The sequence below is a fragment of the Pseudopodoces humilis genome, chromosome 6 (assembly GCF_049639895.1).
Source record: "Pseudopodoces humilis isolate 2021_Gansu_Grassland_sample_001 chromosome 6, ASM4963989v1, whole genome shotgun sequence".
NCBI classification, from domain to species: domain Eukaryota; kingdom Metazoa; phylum Chordata; class Aves; order Passeriformes; family Paridae; genus Pseudopodoces; species Pseudopodoces humilis.
Window position 1 is genome coordinate 49186033 of NC_142205.1, and position 26699 is coordinate 49212731.

The 26699-nt window shown below is 41.8% G+C and overlaps 1 protein-coding gene across 1 annotated transcript; it reads right to left on the reverse strand.

Moving 5' to 3' along the window:
- Positions 1-456: 456 nt before the first annotated feature.
- DAPP1 (dual adaptor of phosphotyrosine and 3-phosphoinositides 1) lies at positions 457-21163 on the reverse strand. Its single transcript, XM_005517481.3, has 9 exons — positions 21080-21163; positions 12604-12726; positions 9670-9803; positions 6833-6963; positions 5485-5532; positions 5196-5258; positions 3187-3272; positions 2558-2645; positions 457-1583 (listed from the first exon to the last, which is right to left on the reverse strand). The coding sequence occupies exons 1-9, from the start codon at positions 21139-21141 to the stop codon at positions 1533-1535; spliced, it is 786 nt and encodes a 261-aa protein (XP_005517538.1). The 5' UTR covers positions 21142-21163; the 3' UTR covers positions 457-1532.
- Positions 21164-26699: the final 5536 nt, after the last annotated feature.

Sequence of the window (26699 nt, forward strand, 5' to 3'; positions counted from 1 at the left end):
AAAGAGATTACAGCTTGTCAGTCAACCCTTTTCCATTTAAACTAAGCTGGAATGGGACTTCTGTTGCTGGTCATTCCAGAAGCAGCTGGAAGGTGTGTGTATTTCTGGCAAAATGTGTTTGTGTTCCAGCACAGGCCTCCCCTTGCTGTTTGCTTCTGCTCTGCCTGTCACCCAAGGTCACTGGCTTCAGTTTGTGACATCACGTGCTGAACTTGTTTCCAGTGTTCTGTGAAGCAGCCTGTTGCTGTGAAAAAGGGAAGGCTAAGTTTGTGGTTTCTCTACAAGCTCCATTTCCAAGCAGTGTTCAAAGGACAGTGATGCTGCTGTTGTCTCACTCTCACACAAACTCGGCAAAGGTTTTTAACTAAATGGGAGATGCCATTGTTAAAGCTTCATTAAGGGAAAAAGGAGGACAAAGCTCTAACAATACAGTACAGGAATATAAAAGACCTGTGGTAGTTTTATAACGACATTTTATTCAGAAAACAGTCTGTATAAAAATATTTACAAATACTTTGAATTACTAAGTTGAAATAAAATGCTATTTATATGTCCAAATCTAGATTTTCTTACTTCTTCCAATGTGCTTTTGTCTTCCTCTTCTGCACTCCCAGTAAAGGCAATTACCAAACACCCCCTCTTTGCACACCCCTTGAGGAGGCACAGGATTGCACAGGGGATCTTGCTCAGGGCATCTTGCAACTGGTCTTGAGCCTCTCCAGTGTGTCAAACTTTGCTTCCAAAATGTAACATCTGTTTTGAGTACAGCATCAACCTCATGGGGTTGCACTTCTTGTCTCTGTAGTGAGCCACAACGCTGTTAAATGTGTGTCCTGTGGGTGCCAGGAAGCAGCTACTGTTTCTCATAACCCTGGCTGTATATAAGTGTGCTTACATGATGCTGCTCACCATTACCTACAGATGCTGTTTGAAACAAACATTCCCTTGTAGCCATCGCTGTGGTATAAAGATAAACCATATAAAAATTTGTTGGACCAGAACTAAGTGTCACACATCTGTCACTTTGAAAAGGGCCTTGAAATACTACTTTCTGGATTGCAATATAGATACTATTTATAAAATGTAATTCTGTCATTTTTCTTGTGGTTTAAAGCCTAAACAGGTAATAAAAAGACAATGTTTCCAGAAAGGACCTCTTTTAAATAAAAGGTTCAAGGTTACAGAACATGATACTGATCCTTTGTTGTGATGGAGCTTGCAATAAATTATTGAGTGCTCTGAATAACCACGTAAGTTTTGAACAGTGACCACTTCTGTGATTAGTTGGCAGGTGTTTGGATTAAGTGTATTACAAGCATACACCACACGTGTTAAACCCACACTCTGTTTGTACAACCGTCCCCACGTGTGACTCGGCGGCCCTAGAGCTGCAGGATCCCGTGTGTGCAGAGCTGGGTGACATCTGTGTGGGGGCACAGACAGCACTGGAGACGTGAGGCTGCCCACTGGTAAGAGGCTTCCCCTTGGAGAGAGGCCATTCCTGCCAGTGGAGCAGGAGTGCTGGCACACAGCTAGGAACTGAGGGTGGCATTGCGCTCCTCCAGCTGCTTCCGTATTTGTGACTGGAACGGAAAGACAGTCCATTACTGCTTGTCTGCGTGCACATGCATGTGGGTGAGTACAGGCAGCCCAATTCCTGGTATTTTTTAGGAAGCAGTGCTTTTAAGCCTTTTCCTTGTCTTCTCGGTCCTGCTATTGTGACCTAGGACATGCGGTCTGGGCTGATGAGCCGCATTGTTTACCAAGCACATATAATGACATCCTTAGAGATGGAAGTAATTTTTTCTTACTAATGAGCATGCCTGTTAAAAATGCACCCCAAAAACACTGAAGTGGGTTTGCAGGCAGATCCATTATTCTCCTGTGCATGGCACTGATGAGGCCACACCTTGACTGCTGTGTCCAGGTCTGGGCCACTCAGTTCAGGAAGGTGCCTGAGTCCAGAAAAGGGCAGTAGAGGGGAAGGGGCTAGATCATAAATCCTATGAGGAACAGATGATGGAGCCTGGGGGTGTTTAGCCTGGGGAAGAGGAGGCTCCGGGAAGACCTTACCACTCTGTAACTCCCTGAAAGGAGGGGGTACTCAGGTTGGTCTCTTCTCCCAGGCTGCCAGTGAGAGAACATAGCCCCAAGCTGTGCCAGGGGAGGTTTAGACTGGCATCAGGAAGAATTTCTTCACAGAAAGGTGTTGTTAGACATTGGAATGGGCTGCCCAGGAAGGTGGTGGAGTCACTGTCCCTTGGAAGTGTTTAAGAAAAGACTGGGTGTGGTGCTCAGTGCCAGGTATAGTTGACAAGGTGGTGATTAGTCAAGGGTTGGACTTGATGACCTAAGAGGTACTTTCCAACCTAATTGATTCTGTGATTCTATGATAACTGCATATTCCAATCTAGCTGGCCTGGCAGCCAGAAGAAGTACTCCCTTGTTGCAGGTGCTGAGAGCTGTAGGACTGGGGTGCCACAGTCCTGTGGGGGTTATGATGGCAGTACCAGGTGCTGCTACCTGGGATGCCGTGTAACAGCACACATCACCTTACCAGTTTCCACCGCAGGATTTTAATCCACTCGTCAGCTTCTATCCCAGTTTTTGCACACAGGTAGTATGTCCTTAGTGGGAACACTAAACTGTAAGTAAACAAAGCTTTCTTAAGTTGCTAGAACAACTGGCAGTTCTCCCCAAAACTGAGCCCAGCTGGCCTGTACCAACACTTGCTGAGACAGAGCAGGGCAGGGAGGCTGTGCTCCCGTTCAGCCACCAGGAGGGAGATTAACCAAGAGAATGGCTGACAGTCATTTACAGTGCAGGGCCTTAAAGATAATGACCCTTCTGAGGATAAAAGACCCACATTTGGGCACCTCTAAGAAGAGGTTACCATATGACCTGTATCAGTGTCTGACCCCAAGATCCATGAGTCTAGATGATGATTATAGATGCTTATAGAATTAGAAATGCCCACTACAAATGGGTCTTTCCTTTTGGCTGGAGTAATTTGAAAAAGCCATGCAGGACTGACAGAAACTGGCTGACAGAAACGGACTTTTGAGTTAGAGGATGAGCAAGATCACAGCCACCAAGGGACCTTTCAGAAGCATGCACTGTTTACATTTCAAAATTCCCTTTCTATTTTGAACTTCCCAGCAACATGGAGAAAATCCTACAACCTACCAGAAACAATTGACTCTTTCCTGGGAATAGTCAAATTGCACAGCTGAGCATTCAGTTAAGTCAAGTGCTCGAATTGGTTCCGTAGCCTTGAAGAGAAAATGTTTTTAAAATGTGGACACATGAAAACAGAAGATAAGGCTCTCAGTTCACCTTCAGTGCATCTGGACCTTTATAGGCACCTCCACAGGTTTTTCCAGGCATAGTTACAATGGCTGCAACACTATAAACTCAAACTAGCGAGCATAACACCAGTGGTATCATGATATGAAGTGAGCTTAACATGAAAAACACAGGACAGTTCACATCTGGACAAGCAACAGAGATCTCTACTGCAGGAATGTCTGAGCTACATGGAGGCTGCTGAGGGTTTGGCTGTGTAATGTAACTGAGACAGCAGCAAATCTGGTACCACTTTCAGCTAAGCTTTACAGAGACAAAGGCATGGGTATAAGTCTTACCAGACTAGCCAGCTGTTGGAGATTTAATTAATTCCTAAATTCCTTAAAAGGATGAAGCTGGGTAAGGAGAAATGTAGAAGCAAAGCCAAAGTAGTGCCTTGCAGCAGAAATGATAGGTTTGACTGCCTGAGAAGCATCTGTGTGTCCATGTATACCCAAACACACACACACAAGTATATATAAAAGTTTCTTTGGACAAGGTCAGGTGCAGGGTCAGGTGCAACTCATCTCCCTTAGGACTTTCATTCTCCTCAGCTGTGAGAGTTCTTCCTCCATTTGTTTCAGCCTCACACTGTTAATACTTCGGAAGAGGCAGCTTAATTAATTGTTTTCTGCCCAAACACACTTAGCTGTTTACATGGTCCTCCATCGGGTATATAGAGGCGTGTGTTTCTTTGTAATCTTCCCTTAATATTTTTGCTGACTGAGTGGCTGTTAGTAATACCCTATATTAGAAGAAAGCCTCTTGTGCTGTGGTGTGATAGCAAATGCTAGGGTCGGCTGCAGGCTGCTCATGTGTAGGTACCTGCAACCCCGCAGCAACAACAGGAGTGCCAAGAGACACTGGAGCTGCTGCCAGGAAGGAGGTCATATTCCTGGCAAAGACAGAAATTCTCACCTGGTAAGTCTCTAATGGAGTGCTGCTCTCTGAAATGCTACTCTGCAAACTTAATTCAAGTTATCTTGAACCAAAATGAAAACTGATGGAAAGCCCTGCAAAAACCTATCTGTTTATAAATGGTAATGTTTGGTGAGAGAAGGCAGTTGTATCTGCTCTTGTGTAAAAAACATGAAGAGGCTTGAAATAGGGCTTGCCAGAGGTGAACAGGCTGTGTTTATGAAGGAACCTCAAACAGAGGCATTGTTAAGGCAAAGAAACTCCAGAAGTGTTTCTTATCTTTACTCAGATTAAGATAGAAATGGAGCAGAAACTGTAAGGACCCAATGTTTTTCCCAGATGCTGTAGGTTAGTTTTTGTAAGAAGGAATTTTTAAATTAATGGTTTTCTATGTATCCTGTGAGACCACTTGAAACAAAAGGATGAAATTAAAGAAGGCAAAGAATACTATGATATTTTTAGAACTATTTAGCAGCGTTACATTGTGTCTAAGCTGCAAATAACTGTTGTGTTGTGCTGGTAGCTTAAAATCATCTTAAAAAAGCAACCCAAAAATGTATTCTAGGCCAGGCTGGGCAAGGCCTGGAGAAACCTGGTCTAATGGAAGGTGTCCCTGCCTGTGTTGGAGGGCTTGGAAGGAGATGACCTTTGAGGTCCCTTCCAGCCAGAACTATTGTGAGTAAAAAAGCCCTGTAAACTCTATCCAGTAGCTAAGACTGGCAGAACACAGTCAGTGTATTCAGATGTAAAATTTACTTTCTCTTGTTGAAGTCATCAGCAGAACTGACTTTACTTGGCAGGTTTGACCCCACTGGCGGTATGGAAAACTTTAACTTGGGAAGCTGTGACGCAAATGTGAGAAGCCAGAGATACAAGGAGGCTGCAGCTGCCTGTGTGATGTTTAAACAGTAGAGCTGGTGTTTGCTACTTACTGTCTGGTCTTTGAAGTACTTAAGTTCATTCCTATGCAGTGTAAACCACCTTGTCTTCCAGCTCTGAAAGATCAAGAACAAATGGTAACTGTTTTGGGAGAGTTTAGTCTGATGCTCCTTAGGAAAGAAAACCTAAAGCTGCTGGCTTGCTCTGGTTTACAGTTTGTTGTTGCTCAAAACACAAATTGTTCCTCTCTGCAGGGAAACACAGGTGGAGCAATTTCAGCTCCACATCATCTTTAGTTTCTGTGGGTGATCACAGAGTGGAAGCAACAAGAGTTTTCCTTACCTTGACTATTTTGCCTTGTTTAATCAAATATCCTTCCTTGGTACCAAGCTGTGAAGTAACAAAGGAAGGGATTGGGGTTAGATGCTGAGCTCTGCTTCTATTTCCCACATCCCCCTCTTTGCCTACATCAGGAGGATAGATCAGTCCTTTGGGAAACTCCCCATAGCCACTTGCCCTCACTTCAGTGCTCCCCTTGGGCCCATCCAGCCATCAAAGATGGAGCTGTGCTGGCTCTGAAGGCAGCCCCCTGGACTGTGCCTCCCCCAGGGATCTTCTGGCCTGCACCTTCTCAGCCAAACACAGCAAAAAAGCTGCAGCGTAACTTTATTTATTTAGTTGGATGGTTGCCTTGGTACGTGCTGTGAACAGAAGCACACAGGGTTTAACTGACAGTGGAATTATCCCCAGAAAATGCTCCTTGAATGCAAACAGGGGAAAGTGCTGTTTCACTGAGCTGTTCTTTTCTCTCAACCAGGCCCACCCTTGAGAGGAAAAATCTGTTATGTTCAATGTGCTTCTTAAAAAAATTGGGGTTTGAACTGTTTCTCTGGCGTCCCGAGTGACACTTGGACCTTATGACTTCTTAGGCACTGACACTGTGTAGGGACCTGTCTGTGAGACTGCAGATCTCTGAAAATCAAAATCTTGCTAAGCTGCCACTTGAAAAAATATTACCTTTTATTGGTGGTATGTGGAAGTCAAGCTTCTTTGGAGGTTAAAATGTAGCTCAGTGATGAAAGGTTTATTGTGAGACACATCAGAAGTGGTTCCAGCAACTTCATTAGTCCATATTAACATAACTCCTCCTTTTTCCCCAAAAGGTACAGTATATAATTAACTTTCCTCTCTGTTCAGAGCAAACTGTTCTGGAGAAATCAGCTGTCTCACTTAGGTATGAGTTACAAGGGATTTAGAGACTCTAATTGCTGTTCAAGTGAATCTCAAATGTCAGAATAGGTGGCCCAAATGTATATGATGATTTTTTTTCTGTGTGCATTTATTGGTTTTTTTAAAACTCATAATAATGTTAATAATGATAAATTATTCTAAAAGATAAAATGAGAATGAAAATATTTCATATATTCTTTGTTTGGGTAGTCAGACTCACCCAAGTCAGCTGCAGACAATGTTTTCCCAGGGACAGCACTGAAGTGACAACAATTGTAAGAGCCTTTACTTGCCATGGGACTGCAGGGAGCAAGTCTGTATTTGCTTTTCCCTGTTTGGCAAAGACTTCTTGTGTTTACAAACCCATAAGGGGATTAATAACCAGTCTTACTCCATAGCTCACTCCAGCATCATGCCAGACTCGGGCCAGAAGCACCCTTCCCACCAGAACACAACTTACTGAGGGAGCATTTGGGACAAGGTCACTTTCTGTCCTTCCTGTCTGCATTGCAGTGTGAACACGGACAGACTCATAAATGGAAGGTTCTTCCACTTGCCGTGGGTAGGGATGCTTCAATACAATTAAGGTTCCTGGAGAGAAAAGAGCAGGAGTAATCCATCTGGAAAGTCCAGCTTAGAAAATAACTTGTCAGTCGCTACATCTCTGAGGAATGGTTAATTTCACCTTTTCTTAAAATTAAAACCTGTAAATATATGGCACCTTTTCAAAACTTTTACCCTTGCAAATGCTTGCATGAAATCTCTTGACTCATTAAATTCCTTTCCTGCCCAAGAGGCTGGGTTGGAGTATATAGCCAGGATGCTAAACTAGACAGGAGGCCATAAGAGTCATTGAGTTTGCCAACATCCCACTAGGTAGTGCTTAAATCACTTAATCTGTCGGAGCTTTGGCTACAGGTTTCCTAACAGTAAACCCACATTACCATCACCTTCAATTGTTTTTACCACAGCTCTTCCCAGTTAAACCTTTTCATTATAGCCATTCTTCCTTTTCTCCAAGTAAGGTCATGTTTATTGCATGTTCCCTGAAAAAAGCTGCACTCTCAACAGTGAACCTATTGTACTTTTCAAAATAGTGAAGAACGTCCTTAAAAGAGTAACTGCTCTTCCATCTAACTCCATTCTTTAAAAATAATGTCACAGCACACCAAATGCTGCTCCATTTGCATTTCATGCTGATATTGCAGCTCTTAAAGAGGAGGGATGCTAGAACTGGTAACAAGTTGGACTTTAAACCTGCAGATGTATGAGTAATTTATAAGTGTTCTGTAATGGGAAGGGCTAAAAAGAGAAGTGGAAAAGTTGCATTTGAAGTAACCAGCTGAAATCTGTTTGCAGACACAGGGCGTGTATGCAAATGTGATCTATTCAACTTGCCACAGGTGGAAAGTAACATTGGTTTAATTCTATCTGGCCTTGCAGAAAAAATATGCTTTACCACTTAAAATAAAATTGAGAACAGGTCCATCACCATTCCAGAAAAAGTACTCCTAAGCTGTTGCAGACAATCAGGGTATCATCATCTGTACACATGGATACAAAAACGGATAAAAATGGATACAAAAATGCATCCCATTGCAGAACTGGAAGGACTAATATAACATTTCATACAGTATTTGTTTTCTAGTAAGTTCTCTGTGGATTTCTTTTTCCTCCTCAAAGACAATTGTAGAGAATAGTCTGGCAATTATACACAAGATCTAGCAAAAGCTGCACTGTAGCAAAATTATTCTGCTGCATCTGCTTGGATTGGAGTTGATTCTGATGAGTCCCCTACCCCATTTTTAACAAAAGATGGTTATGACTCAGGAGAAAACTGGCACCTGTATCTGAAGAAGTATTGCCTGAGTGTTAATTCTCTCCTCCTCTCTACTGTTTTCCATGGTATGGTAAGGTGGAAGGTTTCTTGATATGAGGTTATATATATATATATACATATATATATATTGTATTCTGTAGCACATTTGACTTAGATTTTTCACACACACAGTAGAATCTGATTAGGAAACTTTAAGATGGCAAGTCTTGATCCCATCCATAGAGATCAGATAAAACCAATGTCTTGTTTATTAATATCTTCACCTGTAGTGAAGGAGTGAGGAATGGGGAAATACAAGTTTTATGTCATCTGAAATCTTTACGGAGATTTCATGTGGGTGAATATACCTGTGGGTGCATGCCTGATTTCCCAGGAAAAGTAGCTCACTGGCACAGAGGATATATGTAGGAGCTCTGTGTTTGAACCAGTTTTGAAAGCAATTTAAAAGGAGAGTATTTTGAAAAATACAAGTGCCATATTGAGTCTACAGCTGCATTTTTCTTGGGGGAAGAAATTGGCAAATGAGCCCTTGAATTTAATGTTAGTGTTCGCAGAGCACTGGTGCAAATTTAGTGTGTGACATGTTAGAGTTATTGCATGTGCCAGCTATCACTTAACTGGGCTCTTGCATATATAATTACTACTGCTCTGAGTTATTTGCATACACTTGCCACAGAGGATACAGAAGCTTTTGGCATTAATTTGTACTAACATGTCTTCAATCAATCAAGTCTTCTTACACTTGAAGCTAAACATAAAACTGACATTATTGTGATCATATCCACTTTGTTTCTTCAGGGATTCTAGTCTGATGGTGTTCAATCCACATGTAGGAATCAAGTTTAATATTTTGACCCTTAATTCAGGCAGCACACTGGTTGTTAAAGAAACTTGTGCTTTTTCTCTCTCCTCTTAAAAGCGAGGAAAATCACTGTGATGGCAGATGGCACCAGCATGGTGATGCACTGCAGGCAGAACAGGAGAGCTAGTTAAAACCACATTCCCTACAGGAAAGAGGAGCATAACACTGTAGACTCCTTCCTTGGACAAAGAATAGTGAGATGAAACAATTTCAAGTTGCTTTTCCACTTATTCTTATTGGGGGATTTCAGCTTCATAGATGCATATTTATTTCCTCACTAACACCGTGCTTTGGTTTTGCCATTTTTGAGAACGTTCCAATCCTCCTGGTATTTTGAAATGCTTCCTCCTCTGAGAAACTGAAAGGAGCTCACAGCCCTGGATAGCAAAAGCTCAATAAGCTTATGTGTGGTTTATCTTCAAAGACCTTGAAAGATTTTTTTGAAGTGGAACTTTTTTAGACACAAATACAGATGTGAAATTATGAACACTTTAGCAGAAGGTCTATTTGCTAACATATCAGAAGCTCCTTTTAGTTAGATCTTTGTAAAGCACGGCTACAAATGAGTTCATACGCACAATATGGCTCTCCTTACCTGTTTCACTTCCAATTAAAGGCTGGTTTGCAAAATGCATGACCAATTCCTTCAAGCTAGAAAATTCATTAAATCCAAATCTGAATGAAGTTCCTGTACATTCAACATGGAAGTGTTTCACAGAATCTTTTCCCCTAAAATAGAAGAGGAAAATTTGTCAAGATGTAAATGCCAAAGGCATTTGGCACTTACAATCCTTAAATAGCAGCTTTCACTGCAGGGAATCTGACCCAGATCACAGGCAGACAATCACTGTCCTAGGAGTAATACTACTGCCATTACTGTCCCTCACTAATACTCTACACATCTGAAAATCAGATTTTAATTGCTGATTAAGAGATATAAGACGATGGAAGCCTAGAAAGACCAAGTTGGTTAATTTAACTCTTACATCAGCAAAAAGACTCACAAAAGAGATTTCAAGCCTTCTGCCTAAATAGGATTAAACCCCTTCACTTACTGGACTTTAGTCTTGATGGTGCACTCAGTATCTATCTTGCTTTTCAAGTAGCATCCCAATCTCATTGAAAACATCTTCTGTTTCCCTTTCAAAAAAAAGGCAGTTTCCATTTTGCACCCAAGCAGGGGTTTAGTAACCTTTTCTAAAATACCTAGGGCTTTAGGGTTTGTTTGCTTTGTCTCTATACTTGGATGATTGGTTCCACTAGGATGGGCACTGACAAACATGAACCAGAGTCCTTGTTCTGTAAGGGAAGTAACAGCTTTTGTTTATGAAACCTGATGGCATTTAGAGAAGTGTGCAAGATCTCACTTCCTGGGTAGGCAATTATTTTGCATTCAGAAGACAGTGAAGCACTTATTTCAAGTATTTCTCCAGTGAAAAAGTTACTTTTGTTAATGTTACTAGCACCCAAAATAGTTGAGTAAACTTTGTCTGAGGAAAAACTTAACTAGCAAATATACTGAAAAAACGTGATGAAGAAAATTAATTATAGCTTCTCTTTCATTGTTTATTGCCACTTCCAAAGAAGATTATGATTTCAAACAGGTATTTAAATATTTATCTTTGAACAGTATTTATGAAACTGTAGAAGATGACTCTATGGGCATCCCACGTGTTTTGTGCTACAGTCAGCAGGGGCACAACAAGACAAGTGCAAATGCTCCACGCAAGGGAAGAGCTGCTGTGACTCTGCTGCAGTTACAGGGTTTTCCATCTTTTTGTTTAATTTCTCAAGATGATGTTGCAATGAGAGCAAATTCTACTCTGCTTCCTACTTCCTTTTCAAACTGATGTAGCCGGGGGAGGGGATTTCAGGCAATATGTGATCTCTCTTCCTACAGCTGTCAGTAAAAACCTCAAGGGATGGCTAAGCATTTTTTCCTTGAAAAACCCCAAAATATAATCATGACCGAAGTTCCTTATGAGGCTAAAGCAGAAAATAACGTAAAAGCTACAGAAGATATTTTAGGACAGAAGGAAAATGACAGCTAGAATTGCTGAAATTATCCATTCTACAGGAATGTATCAGAACAAAATTGAATTACTTATTCTAAAATTAAGTTTTAATTTTAGTCAAAAAACTGAAAGAAAATGTAAAATTAACCAGTAGAAAAACTGTAAAACATTTTAAAATCAAAATCAGTATTCAAAGGAGATGCACCAGCAGAAACAACAGAAGCTAACAGAACAGAATGAAAGATCAAACTTCAGACTGGGCTGTTCAGTTCATATGGTAATGCAGTAAGTAATTCTCACTACATGAAGAGCTAAGCAAGAGATTGGAATGGGCCTGAAATAGACATGTGTAGGTCTTCTAATGCTAAAATCCATTCAAGCAGAAAATTTATTTTCATTAACTAACATTTCTGTTTCCTATTAAAATAACTATTTAAATTTTGGTTTATCATAATAAGTTGTTTCCTGAATGCTATTTAAGACTACCTTCAAGATACATATATATAAAATATATTTAATTGTCTGAGGTAGTTATCTCAAATAATGCTTAACATTTTGAAGTAAAAAAAAAACAAAACAGAAAAACAATGATTAATTTAAAATTACTTTTTTTAAAGGACTTATAAATGTCATTATTCTTTTTGACAACACTTGCATTCATTTCAGTCATTGCTACTCTGAATACTCATTTTGTAAAGTCACCTTCAGATCTGTTGGGCACCTTGTGTATAACTGGCTGCCTGTAGTGGTAATAATTTCAACAGTGTGTGTATAGACACGCTTGCTCCTAGGTCTTCTGTCAGAAATGGGTGAAACACCTCATCATGTCTAATGCATGTGTCCTTAGGCTGCCTCACTAAAATGTCGTAGCTTTTCTCCTTCTGGGAGATTCTTTAAATGTGATTCAGCAGTGAAGTAACCAGGCCAGGCTACCTCTGCTCTGTATTGGTTGTATCCTGAACAGTTGTGTCCTGAATTGCTGTAATTGACTTCAAGGCCCTGACATCAATCCCTCACAAGATGCTATTCAATTTAGCCACGTGGACTTGGCTAAGACTGAACCTTAGCACAGAACAGAGGAGTGAAACCAGCCAGTCAAACATTGGATCATCCTTCAGAGATGATGGTTCCTATACAGGGATTCAGAAGCTAGTAAGGTTAGCATCTGTTAAATGTTTGCTGCTGTCTTCATCTTAAAAGTTTTCAACTCCTGCCAGCTGTTTCTTAAGCTCTTTTAACTGACATGCAGATTTTTATCACTCAGACTGAAAATTTACAGCCATTCTATAGAATTGTTTTCTACCAATAAGATTAATTCATAAATTGGAAAAATGAGAGCAGTTGTCAAATCCAATCCAATGTTTTCCTCTAGAAAAATGTCATTCAGTGGGATTATACCAATAGGAATATATTTCAAAATGGTTTAAACCCTAGGGAAAAAAACCCACCTTGTAATGCATGGGACATTCAAACATGGAAGTAAGTGCAGCATTAGATTAGTTCACATAGCCTACCTTACAGAGAGGGAGTACAGATCTTCCCTTTCATTGCTCTTCCTCAAAAGATAGCTCCCATCCTTCCCATTGGAGAGCAGCAGCGCTTCTGCTGCGTGTCGGGTGAGATTGTCATGGTACCACCTGGGGAGACAAAAGGGGTTAAAGCATTCTTCACTCTGCCCTAAACTGGCTGCTGCTGCTGCTTTTTGGAGCAGGGTTAATTCCTCTACAGTTTTGAGTTACCCCCTTTCTCACAGGCACCCACAGCTTAGACAGATCTGTGCCCCTGGCAGTGGCCTCCTTTTGACAGTGTCAAGAAACTGTTTTTTGTTAACGCAAAGTTGTGTACAAACAGCTGACTGTTTCACTGGATATAAAAACTCTGCAGTTTCTCCTTGCACAAGCAACAAATTACCCAGGTCTGTGCTGATAAGGTGAAAGCAGTTTTGGGGGGTATACAGAATCCCTTGTCTATTTTCAGAAGCGGACATAGGTACATTCTTTGGTACACTTCTTCTGGGCAAACAGGCAGCACTTAAACTCCTCATAAACTCCCTATTTCCCTCAACACATCTTCACTGACAAGTTCTGCAATTAAACCTGCTTGCCTAAGCTTATAATTAAAGGGATCAAAATTAACTGACAGAATTTCAGTGAAAATTAAGAAATTTTGCTATTCTTGTCTCTCAGCCAGGTGTGATCTGAGCAACAAAGGAAAACATCTAAACACTGTTTCAATTTATCTTCAGTGAAAATTAACTTCATTTTTATATGAAAAGTTTTGCAAGGACTTCACAGGAAGAAAATCCTGCAAAGTCCAGGAAGTGTAGTTTATGGGTGTGTTTCCATTCAGAATGCTCCACAATAGAAACACCCTCTTTTTCACAAGAGGCAAATATCTCACTGGAAATGAACCTGAGACTGAGCACAAAAAGCTGGAGCTATAAAAGGTTGGAGCTGCAGTCCTGCAAGGCACGTGATAATAACCATAGCCATGCACACACACACACACACACACACACACACACACACACACACACACACACACGAGGCTCTGGAGCAGAAGGAGGGAGGGATACTACACCCAAGGCTCTGCTGGGAGCAAGCTTCCCTTGTCTGTATGTGAAATGCTGCCAGGTCGCCTTTCCCTTCCTTTAAAACTCCTGTAACACTGGGTTCAAAGCCTGTCACTGCTTCAGCCAAAGAAACACGGTTTCCCTGAAAGCAGAAGTGCCCTTGCAGCACTTTCCAGAACTTGTTTCGTGGCAGTCTTCAAAATGAAACCAGGTGTAATTGTATCCTCCTTCTCCTTAGCTGTTCATCCCAAGTTTCCACCAAGGTTGGCTTCTCGCACAAAGCTTTAACTCTCAATTTGGATGGCTGCCCATTTGAAAGGCCAGCTGGCTGATAAATTGCTTTATGAGAATCTCCAGACTCTTAACCCAGAGGAAGAGAAGATCCATGTGAAACTCAATACAGGCAGGGTAATGCTGTTTTGGCTCTAGAATGTGGTCCATCTTCACAGTAGAATAAAATAATGAATATTTAAAGATCAAAGTGTCATCCTCTGGAACACCTGTTAGCCAAAATCCGCCTGGGGATTAACTGCTCAAGTAAGCAACAGGCAAAGGTCAGATCATTCCTGATGTGGGGAGGATCATATCAGCATGGCCAGACCTGCAGCTGAGAATGCAGCACTGTGTTTGGGGTGGGATTTCCTGACGCTTTTTGGCTCGCTTCTATGCAAAAGAACCAGATGTTGAGAAAATCTGTGAGTGGTCATTGTCATGAAGGAGGCAAATTTAGTTTGAGGTTGCTCATAACTGTGTCATTACCTTATTTCCAAAAAAAAAAAAACATACTACTAAACTTTTGAAAGAGAAGTCACTAAAGTTTAAAAAATGCTATGTTTAAATCCACTCTCTCTTTACACACAAAAGGCCAGGCACTAATGAAATGTTACTATTATGAAAAAAAATAGATAAACCAACAACAAAAAAACCCTTAATTGGGAAAATACTGTTGTTTGAAGGTGCACTTTTAAAACTTGGATGACAAGGCTACACCAGTTTCTTGCCTAAATATGCTGTCTCAGACAAAAATCCCTCAAATGTTACTGTGTTGCTCTTGTTCAGCTCAAAATATGGAAGTGGATGTGAGACAGTAATGCAGATCTTGGTGTCAAAGGGACTGTTACATGTAGTTTTGGGTTTTTTCTCTTCCTGACTGTGACAGATGGTTTGATCAGGTTACTTCAATGTTCCACTGTGAAAATTGTCACACAAACTCTGTTCCAATTGCTTAAACACAGGTAAAATATTGAATTGCTGGTGAAAATTTAGAGTTTCCACCACAGACCACCAGGAAGGTAAACAAATACTCTATGCAATCTGCTCTTACAATCAAACCTGAGCTGACAGTACAAGCAGAAATCACCAGAGATAAAAATAAACTCAAACAGTCCTGTGGTTAGACACTACTAGATACACTTCAGCGTAATTTTTTTTCATTCCTTCTATTTATCTGTCTCAGAAAAAACCTTTTAAGCAGTTCTTTGAAATTGGCAAGCAAATCAAGATGGGAGTTATGGCTCATTTGGCAAAACTGTAAAAGGCAGTCCACCTTCAGCTTTGAAGCTTTGGTTGTCTTCTGAGTTATATCTGGGGCAGGAAATAGTTGATACAAAACACAGTACTGTATCTACCTTTATGCCATTTTCTAACAAGACATTAAGGAAACTAAAATGCTTTACAAACATCCATCTCTTTGAAGCCCCTAGAAAGTCCTTCATAAAGCTGGATTGTCTTAAATCTTTGGTTTTGAACATGGTGGATAACATTGGACAATTGAGATGTTTCTGAAGGTCCTTCCAAAAGTCATCTTTATAGAGTCTTGTATTCACTACAAAATAAGTCCAGAAATATGCTCTGTGCTTTGACACCTTTCAGACTGAAAATCATCAGTAGTGTAAAAGTTGCCTGAGGTTCTTGATTGAGATTTCTCTGAGAAACACAAGAAGAAAGATAGGTTAAATTCTCTCCCTGTTTCAGAGCCACTTCTTCTGGCTGTCCTTGTACACCCTCCTGATATGTATACAATATCTCTGGGAGGTTTCTCCTTTCTGATTATTTCATTTTGTCTATTAAAAAAAAAAAAGAAGCGTAGTCAACTTTTTGGGTTTCCTTTTCTACAATTTGACCAGCAATCTCAGGCTCAGAGTTTATAGATGCTGTCATGTATCCATTCTTGTTACTTTAACTTCATTCTAAATGATGTTAAATGTCTTTATCCGGTCCACGTAAGCACGTTTGTGTTGTGTGTGTGTGTTGTTGAATGACCCTGCTATCTTTCCTGCTCTTTGGAATGGCCAGTGAAAGCATGTCTTAGGATGGACAAGCACAGCCAGTGAGATCACTTTTGCTACCCCTTCAAAAAGAAAGCATTTTTAGATATCAGCCTATTCTTTAGGTCACACTGCATTGGTGGTGGCATGGAGGAAGGACTTTAGTGATGGCTTTTACAGGGAAGAGAAGGAAATGAGAACCCAGTGCCCCAGAATGCCCAAACTCATCAGAGCACACAGCCTTGCCCTGAAGATCTGCTCCTCCAGTTACCAGTGGGGTTTCCCCATGGAATAATCCAGTGGCTGCTGCAGCTGTGCTAATCATCACAACTCCAGAACAGGATGCACTCACGTTAAAATCTCTTCTTAAGAAGACTTTTGTGGAGTTAATGCACCAGCTAGAGCTACCTACACTATGCTGAAGATCAGGAGTATGTTACAGCAAAGTCTGGGGTGAGAAATTCCCTGTTTAGGTTAGAACATCATCCTCAAAATGTTCATTCTTTAACAACTCAAACTGTTCCAATGAAAAATGATAATGAAACTTCATTTCTGTGTCCCCTGCAGATGAAAGTCCTTAGGTATGGCATCTGTCATTTCTGATAATGCTGTTTTCAAAGAAATCATGTGGATCTTTTGCAAAAAAAAATCTGCCTGGGTAAATAGGAGCTGCTGTATAAACTTGTAGCTGGCATCAGGTGGATAAACTGTTTAACAATAACAGAATACACAAGGAACACACACACTACTCCATGAAAGGATGAATGCTGAGTGACTTGCCCAATTATCTTCTGAGCCAGTTTTATGTGCAAACTGTAACATCCAGTAGAAACACTTGCTTTTCTTCCTCATAAAAATGAAAGATAGTAGCACCAGAAGAGAGCACAGCTGGAAGTTCTGGCTGCTATTTGGTGTGTTTGGAGTGATAACTCTGCGGTATACCCAGCTACCAGATAAATGCAGTAGGCAGAGGTCACACTTAGTTTTGGTGTCCTTAACAGATGTTCTCAGTACTGGAAACAGCGTGCATGTTTGGCTTGCTTTGGTGAAAAAGTCAGACAATTCAAAGTTCCTTCTGTGAAGCAAGAAGGAGATTCTTGGTGTTCAGCTGGGTGAGCTATGCTCTCTTCCCAGAGGCTCCCTCCCCTACTGCAGCAGGGCCAGTAGTGCTGGTGCTCTGTGGTGGGTGGAAAGCACTTTGGCTCTCTGAAGCAGAAACACAGCAAGTCCAATTCATCTCTTGTCCACCTATGAAAGGTAACAACAACCCATATGGCTGGGAAGATGAGCCACGTGTGCCCCCAGTAGGACTTGACTCCAATATTACCCAGAGCAGTTATCTACCTTCAGTTGGGTTGACTGGATTTTTTGTTGTTTGTTTGTGGGTGTTTTTTTTGTGGTGATAGATGTTGGCAAGTTTTATGTTTTGTTTTGTTTTTGTTTTTTTAATTATATATATCTTCTGCCCCAAGGAGTTGAATTTGCTTACACTTTGAAACTATATTCTAGCCTCAAAGATGTATTCCCACTCTTAGGTTATAGCAGTAGTACTGCTCAATGGAGCACAAGGGAAAGCACTGACTTATCTCCTCTGGCTAGATGCAATGCTCTTCACATACCCCTGCTGCAAAAATTACTGTAAAATTGACTCACTAGTTCTCTATTTCTGGCGTTCTGTATTTCAGCAACTTCCAGCTCTCATCTGTCAAGTTCAGTAGTTTGGGATTTTTAATTTTTTTTTTTTTTTTTCCATTGCCCATCATCTGAAAATTGCAAAAGTGTTCTCTGTACCTCACATCACTATAAGTGAAGTCTTGGCCATGTTTTTAATGGTGCCTGAGTTGACAGAGCTCTAGAGAATCTCCAAAAGGGCAAGAATGCCAAGACAGAAGTTACAGGTGTCAGGCAACCAAACTGGTATTTATTAGACATCCCTTCAATGTGCTAAGTTGAAACACTTAATCATGAACCTGTATAAAGTATTTTGCTGGAATACAAGGACACCATTGTATGGAAAAAATAATTTTAAAATAGAAACAAGAGGAAATAACATCATATATCCAGTCTTAACGTTTCTGTCTTCTAACTATAGACTTTCACTAGTTCAGCTTCTGCTTTTCACTTCTGTTTTTTCTCCCCCTTCTTTTAACTGCCTTCATTCTGATTTTCACCCATTATTTGGCCCACTTTCTAGTCACTTCAATTTTTCTCTTGCTTAAATTCAAAAACAGAGATGAAGAAAAAAATTCTTATGACCATTTACTGTGTTCCAGTCTAACGTGTTCCTCAGTTTAATTATCACCTGATCTAGGTGATAATTTCTCTTCTGCTACTAAAACAAAGCATGAAATGTCTTGTCCGGTCTTACTAATACCATCTGTGAAGGTATGGGAAGAGCATAAAAGCTCAGCTGCAAGGGGTGACAAAGAAAGCTTGGACTGTAGAAGGAAAAAAGGTCGCAAAAATTTGTTTCCATTTGCCCTGTGCCTTTCACTTTCAACAGACAGTGTCACCCAAACTGTGCTGTATTGGGATGCAAACTGTGCTACCAGACCAGCCTGTAATTACTGGGTTGATGAGATATTCCACATTCTCGTCTCTTGCGCAAATAACAAAGGGGAATTCCCCAAACTCACGCAGTATGTGCTCAGCCACAGGAGCTCCACACTGAAGTCAGCTCTAACAGCAACAAAGGCCACTGGAAAACAGGCTGAATCCAGGAATAATCAAAGAGGCCTTCAGAGAAGAATCCTATTTTCAGTTTCCTTTTCATTTGAGCCAAGGTGCTTATGTCTCTTTTGGCAAACTTTAGTGTTCCCTTTTAAATATTCTGGTAGATTTAGGGACAAAGTTAATTGGCGAGGCAACAGGTTTTTAACAATGTGTTCTGCTTTTGAGCTCCCTTTTCATTAAGCATTAGGCCCACCTATATGCACATCAATACACTGAAGCTGACTGTCATCTGAATTTTCACTACATTGCTGACAACCTTCCATTCTGTTGAACAGCTAACCTGGTAAACTATGAGCATGTCCTGGTACTCAGCCTTTTCTCTTAAGAGTAAAGTCCTTCCCATTTCACACTTCTTTAAACCTTATCCAACTTCTTTGATTTTTGTACCAGAAAGCAGAAGCTTTAAAATAAACTGCTTCAAATTCCCCCCAAAGTTACGTTAATGTTGAAGCTACTTCTCATTTGAATGACCATTGTCTCTGTTGGAGACTCCTCACCACAACTGGGTCTCAGTCGTGCTGGATACTGCATCAGCTGTCAGGGGAACTCTGTACTGTGAGAATATGGGACTGAATCTAGGATGGAAAACCCTTGTGATGACTGAGAATTTCATTTTATGTTCTGGAGAGTGACACACCTACTTGTCACAGCTGGAAAGGTATTCACATTAAGAGATCTTTCAGGTTATGCTGCAAGAATGTCTGCTGCATGAGAACTTTTTCATATTTAGGGGAAAAAAAGAAGGAAAAAAAAGTGGCTTTAGTACTAGCTGAAAAGAAAGGGCCTTGTTTAATAATTTGAAGGGACTCTTTGCCTGGTGTTGCTTATTCACCTTTAATCTATTTAATTCAACACACTTCCCTGAAGGAGATGCTTAGTATTCTGTGGAAGGGTGAAAAGTTTTTCCATTGAAGTGGAAGTAAAATAAAGAAGGTACAGCTTTAAAAATGCATATTTGTAGTCCTCTCATCTGTACTCCTTCCTTCTGATGGATACCACATTAAGTACCACATCAAGCAGCATTTCTACAAGACTGTCTATGAGGATGAGCTCCTTCCTGCTTATAGGCACATGTTACTGGTATATATTATCTCAGACCACATTGTGTAAGTCAGTAAACAAATAGTCTGGTAATTGGGAATCATGCTTCCCACAACAGCTCCAACTAATTTTTCTTTCCTTCTTCCCTGTAAATACTGTTTTAGGATGAGCATAATCTAACAGATGTAATGAAAAATTATATAATGGCTACTCTGGGTACGGCTGCGAATCGACTTAATTTCATACCTGTTAGGTGCTTCAGTTAACAGGCACTTCATTAAAAGGTTTTTTCCAATACAGGAAAGTAGCACCACTGTAGAGATACTAATTTCAAGCTATTTTGTTGCACTCCAATTTGTTCGCTAAGCGAATGAACCACAAATATAAGCAATGAGTTGGTCCTAATCCTCAAGTAGTCAGGAAGCAAAACACCTTTACTTTTTTTTGTCAATTTGTTTGAACGCAGAGGTGACACCAGAGCCTTTTTTGCTTTGTAAGAATGATCACTGGCCTTTCTTCTGCTTTGCCTCCCCTTTGCATTGCTGCCACTGATCCCACCCTGTCTGAACCCACCTGCGCTGCTCCTCCAGCCCGTGTTTATTCCTGCCCACGGCAAAGCTGCCGGTGACAAAGTGACCCAGGCCTTTCTCCTGTGAAAACCAAAACTAGCTGGCAGAAGAAAATGAGCGAGTCGCATCAGACAGGGAACAAGCTCTGTTGCAACCTTTGGCCTTCCTTTTTGCTCCTGGGGTTTTGCTTTTCGGTGAGCGCGATGTGCTCGCAGTGGCTGCGGATTGCCCGCTGCTCTCCCTGCTGGAGCCACAGGCACCTTTGGGAATCCTGCTGCCTCCCGGGGCCCGGCAAGGACAGCAGCTCTCCAGACCAGGGCCCAGGCCAAGCTCCAAGGAGACAGCTGAAGGCATGGCACAGGGAGGACAGGGATCTGAGGACAGCCTCTGGGTTTGGTGCTCCCTGGAAAGGCAGGGAAGTGTCACGGCACAGCCTGGGCTCTATCCGTTGGCGATGGCTTCAAGGCCGCAGGGGTTTCCGAGGGAAGCTGCTCCCCTGCCACCAGCTTTCCACTACATTCGAACCGCGTGTCTGCGCTCTCGGTTTCTAGCTATTCTTTATTTGTCCTGGTCCGCTGTGCCAGCCTCTCAGCACTGCCACCGGGACGAGGCGCTGGGCTTCCCCGAGGGCTCACAGCACGCCCGGGGCCTCGCTGGGACAGACCCCGCCTTACCTCATCCCTCCCTTCGCCACCCAAACCCAGCAGCCAGACCCAGCAGCTCCCACCCTGCCAGCCCCGCCGGGAGTCCCGGCACGCCCGGGGCTGTCCCTGAGGGCGCCCTCGGTGCTGCCCCGAGCTCCGCTTACCCCAGCGCCATCAGCTCCCGGTGGGGCGGCGCGGCGGGACGCGGCTCCCGGCGCTGGGCCATGCTCCCGCCGCTGCTCACGCCTCTTCGGGGCTGAGGAAGTGCGGGCCGGCACCTCCCCGGGCGGGGCCCATCCCCTCCCTCCCCGGCCCGGCCCGGCCCGCCTCACCTCCCCGGCCCGAGGGGGAGACCCCCACCCTCAGCAGGAGCAGCCAGAGCCCCCCCGGCTTCCAGCGGTGCCCGGTGCCGCCCCCATAGTGCTGACACTTTGGTTTGTGGCCAGAATAATTCATACTTCCCGTTGTTTTTATCTGCCCCTCACAGATGTTCGTATTCCAAAGGTTGGTATTTCGTTGTCCGCTCGCTTTTCCCCCGCCATCAATCCACGAACGCCCCTCGCCTCTTCTGTGTCCGCCAAAGTACTCAGCGAGGAAATCTGTGGAGGTGAAATTTGTGGATTATTCTGTGACAAGTGTGCAATCCTGCCCCCGGCCAGCCCCCAGAACCCAGGGAGGTTGTGGTTTTCCCCTCCGAGCGCAGCTTCCCATGGCGCTGCCGCTGGATTACCAAGGAAAGGGGGATGCTCCTTGCCCAGGGTCTGACACGGCCCCGGCTCCCTGACCCGCTGGTTCCCCTGGGGATCCGCCGGGCTGCCTTTGAAGGGGTCACGCTGTCTTTCGGAAACAGGAATAGGAACATAAACTGCTAGAAATTTACAACTTCACTCCCTCTTTGGAAGCATCAAGAGGGCTGAGCTTTGTGAGAAATTTCTGAGCGTTATGTGGTGTCTGTTCCTTCCAATGCTTAAACGATCTCCTGCAATACTAAAGAGGTTATTTGTATTCCCCAATACTTCATGGACAGTGATTATTACAGGTGGCAAATTCCTTACTAAACTTTTTTGACAAAAGGACAGGACTCCACCAAAAAAAAAACCCCAAAAAAACTCCACCAAAACCAACCAACCAACCAACCAAAAAAAACCAAAAAAAACCCCAAAAATCAACAAAATAAACCCCGAATGCTCCTTTCCAGTCATACTGAAGTTTTCACCTGGTATCCAGTACTGAAAGTCAGCTGTTTCCAGAAAATCTGGTATTTAAAGAGGACGGAACAGCTACTTATTTTCCCACAAGCAGTCATATGAACTGCATGCTCAGTGTGGAGCTAAGAGTCATTTGGAATAGGATTTTTTTTAGCCTGCAGCTCCTGCTGATCTTGGAGAATTTGGAAAGAGTTTTTTTAGCCTCCCAAATGGGAAAATCTTCAGAGAGGTTCCATGTGTCAGATCAGACTGCCCTTTGTTTGAGCTTCTAATTGTGGCTGCATGGTGTTCTGCTTCTGTACTTACCTGTTCATGTTGACATTCAGTTGTAGATAAATATTTTGCAAATAAGCTGGGAGTTTTTCCTTACCAGGGGAAAAAAAATAGTGTGGAGAATACTTTTTTCCTTTTTCTTAGTTTGCCACTTCCTCTATTGCTCATTGAAAGCTTGTGATCTGATACTCTCGTTGTTAACGTGACTCTGAAATCCACAACATTTAGTTAAATAGATGTTTTTATGTCTCCACTGTTTGTTTGTATTTGCTGGATAGATTTCTTTATTATTGTTCTCCTGTTCTGGAAGCTGCTGTGTTTGATTTCAGCAGTGATAAACCCATTCCAGGTTATCTTGTCTGTCTTACTGATAGAGGCAGAAAAGCACCTATGAGAATTTCTGGGTTACAGAGGAAAAGACAGAGATGGAAAAATTAATTAAATTCCAAGCAATGAAAAGCCACAACTAAATTTTAGTAAATTCTAATTATATCACAAATGATCCTAAAAGTTCAGCAATGCAGGCTCAAAGGTGTTTTCCAGCCCTTGTGTACACCATGATCTTTTGTGCAGTGTGTTGTTGTGAGAGGGGGCTCCCATGTGGGAGCAGATGCTTCCGCTTACTCTGCACCTGAGATGGCAATGTTTCCTCTTCATTTGTAGAAAAATAAATAAAATAAAATTAAAAGGCAGAAATTGTTCTCTCATGCAGCAGAGATAATTTTTCCTTTTAATGAAGTCCATTTTGGGTTTTTTACACAGGCTAGCCCCTGGACAGAAAGGCTACAGTTTGCCATCTTGCAGTTCCCCAAAGCCAGAATACTTTAGTGTCTGTGTTTGGGTGCTATTCCCAAGCACTGGCATCCCTGGTGGAGCACTGGTGTGCAGTGTGAGTGCTGTCAGAGGAGACCTGTAGATAGCAGCAGTGCTCTGGTGCTTGCAGCTCAGCCCGAGCGCTGCTGGCCACAGAGCACCCCCTAAGGACAGTTTGGCTCTCCACTCATCCCCTCACATCTGTCAGCTAAAAATCAAAGTGTGATTCAATTTAAAAAAACAGTCTCTTCAAGTCTTTCTTGACTAACTGCACCATCTCACAGGAAACAAGCACCAAACCCCTATGTTTTAAATTTAGGTCATGAAAAACAGGAGAAGTACAGCTGTCAAAATGGGGAGGGTCAATAATAATCAATACCTGTGCAATTATTCCTTGTGTTGTGTCACACTATGTTACTCCACAATGCCATTTTTAACAGCAGACTTCAAAACCCAGAAAATACTTTACAATGCAGACACCAGGTCTCTCAGTCCAGCAGGTGTTTGCTTTCATGATGTGCTTTTGGATATTGTGTGTTCTGTTTGGGCAGAAATTCAGGGATTGCTAGGTGAGCTTATATCACATGTGTCCTGCAAGTGGTCAGATCCCAGGATCATGATGGTTCTTTAAGTTTTTCCAGTTTTTATGCAGCAATTGCTTAAAACTATTTGAAAGTTTTAAATTTTTTTCAGGTAGCTGTAATTTTGTACTTTTAAATATACTAAATAAAGGAAAATTTGGGATAGATAGGCATGTGACTAATAAATAGACATGATTGCTGCAAAAATATAATTAAATAACTCTAGTTACTTTACAGAACTTGGCAGGAAATAATTGAAAATTTCTTTCCTTTTACCATTTCAACTTCCAATAACCTGAACAGATTATAGGTAGCTGTGAACCATTCCAAGCAAAGACGGTCAGTCACAAAGACAGTGATTTCACCCAAATGAAAGTAAAAGAAAGAGATATATTACAAAGATATTGTTAACACAGTTGGGATGAGGGGCAGGTTGGGATGGAGCACAGTGGGCACCTGCAGAGCACAGGTTTCCTACACAACAGAGAGTTGGCCATTGATTTATTCCTTTTAAGGTGATTGTATCTGATAATTTTGCAGTGCCCAAGATATCTAATCCCTACTGCACTCAGGTATGACCCCATGGAATTCTGTGAAACCTCTAAAGCAGCTACAGAAATCTTTCCACCGTGTTTAAACACAGGATGCACACTAATATCTTCTTCTGAATTTATCCTGATTCTTCCCTTCTGAATGTGGCACAGATTGTCTCGGAGTCTTTATTTGAAACAATTATTATGCTGGAAAACACTTCAGATACTGGATATCAACATGGTGATTGGTTTACTTTGTGGATTTTGAGACACCTAAAGCATGTTTATTTAATGTTTTTTCTAATGTCCACCATCAACACATTTCAAGAATGTGGCAGCTAACCCTGTGTTGACTGCAACCTATTAAGACAGGAAACACAGAACAGTGGTGAGAAAAAGAATTTGAAATTACCCAGGTTCCTAGGGGAAAATGGCTTGAAGACAAATTGTGCAAAAGGAAATTGCCCCATTTTCTCCACAGTTTGGGCAGGGCTTCTATAGCTAAAGATCACAATAGCTGCGTTGCTGTCAGGGTTCATTCCCCAGACTTGGATTAGGAACATGTTTCTGCCTAGGCACAGCAAGAGGTGCAACAGCCATGCCCTCCCAAGTCTTTGTGGAGTTTCCTGCCGAGTGGGATAGGCCCAGCCATGTCACAAAAGAATATGATTATGTATGGGATCCCAGAGATATTGATTTAATAATTCAATTTTATAAGCCTCTTAACTTTGCCCTTAGTAAAAAACTAGCATTCTTCATACTTTTCATGATGTAACTTTTGGGACTAAACATAGTTATCATCTCCAACACAGTACACTCTCTCTTCTTGTTTGATTTAGGAAATTCCTCTAGGGCTAAGTACAGGAGGATTTTTTTTTTTTTTTTTTTTTTTTTTGGTTTCTGAACCTAAACAGGGACATGGAAATAAGTAGAAGTAAATAAATAATAATAAGTAAAAGAAGTTTCCCTTGATGCTTGCTAATTTTTTTCCTAGCCCTTTATTGCTGTGTGTATAATCAGGAGCTGGAGCATGTATATTTTGAGATGATGGTGGGAGATTAAATGCCTGTTGCTAGAACAGCTGAGTTATTGCACGTGGCTTGGTTTTCACAGTTTCAATAATGTGGATAATGATGTGAAGATTATGTGGTTTCAGTTCTACAAGGAAAACTTTCTAGAAACTTTGTCAATCCACTGTTTAATGTACATGTGTGCTTGAAGCCTTCACGTTTTTCATGTCTTCTTAGACACAGCCAAAGCCTCTTGAAAACTGCTCTCTGAATAGATGGTGTGCAAATGGTTTTCCTGTCCAGCCAAACCCCAAGATAATCTCCAGAAATAAGCCCAAACACCTAGAAATTATCTTTAAATTGGAAAATGTGGGTTTCAGTGGCTGTTAGTGGCAGCACACAAGGGGAGGTGGGAGAGAGCAGGTCTTGTTGCCAGAGGCCAGGGTGAAGGGCAAGGTTGGAGACAGGCAGCTCCTCTTGTGGGCCGTGTGGTGCCTAGAGCCAAGTGACCTGCTGGCAGCTCAGCCTCTGTCCAGGAGGAATCAGACCTGGCTGGCCAGTCTGTGCTCCAAGATCACCCAGTAAATAAAGATGTGGAAAGGAGGAGCCTCTCCAGACTCCCTCAAAGATGGCTCTTGGCTGTAGTGATCTGGGCTGGGGAGCACCTTCAGGGTTGGGGACCTGAATGTCCTCACTCCAGCTGGGAGTTGCTCCAGGGATTCCTGCTTGCCTATGAAGCCAACCCATAACTCTCTGGCAGCAAAGCCCAGGGTGCCAGCTCCACCTCTGTTCTGGCCCCCAGCTCCTCACAGATGGCATTGCAGTACCCACTGTCCAGCCTAAGGTAGAGGCTGCACCCAGAGCAGAACTGACCACACACACTGGTGTCCACCATACATGAAAATTGATGGAGATGCAGCATGGGATTTTGGACTTGGGTAAAAGTGTCATGAAAAGCTAGGCTTAGGTAAAAGTGTCATAAAATACAAAATTAAATTGTTTATACTAGAGAAGGGGGTAAGGGGAAAAAAAGGCTGAGAACAGTCTTACTTGCTGTTTTGTAAAACTGTTTGTTCTGCGACCTTATTACAGCTCAAAAGTTAGGTTTTTTCATTTGTGCTTTTTGTAACTTCAAAATTTATGTTCAAATAACATATAATAATGATAATAAATATATATATAAAATAATGATATAATAAATAGCATACAATACCTAGTAAATACAATCATTGATAATGATAATGATTATGATGATAATAATAATAATAATAATAGTAGTAGTAGTAGTAATATACAAATATATCTGTACCTTATCAAACTTGATAGCCCTGTCACCCTATGCAACTGTTTATGGATACCAGGACAA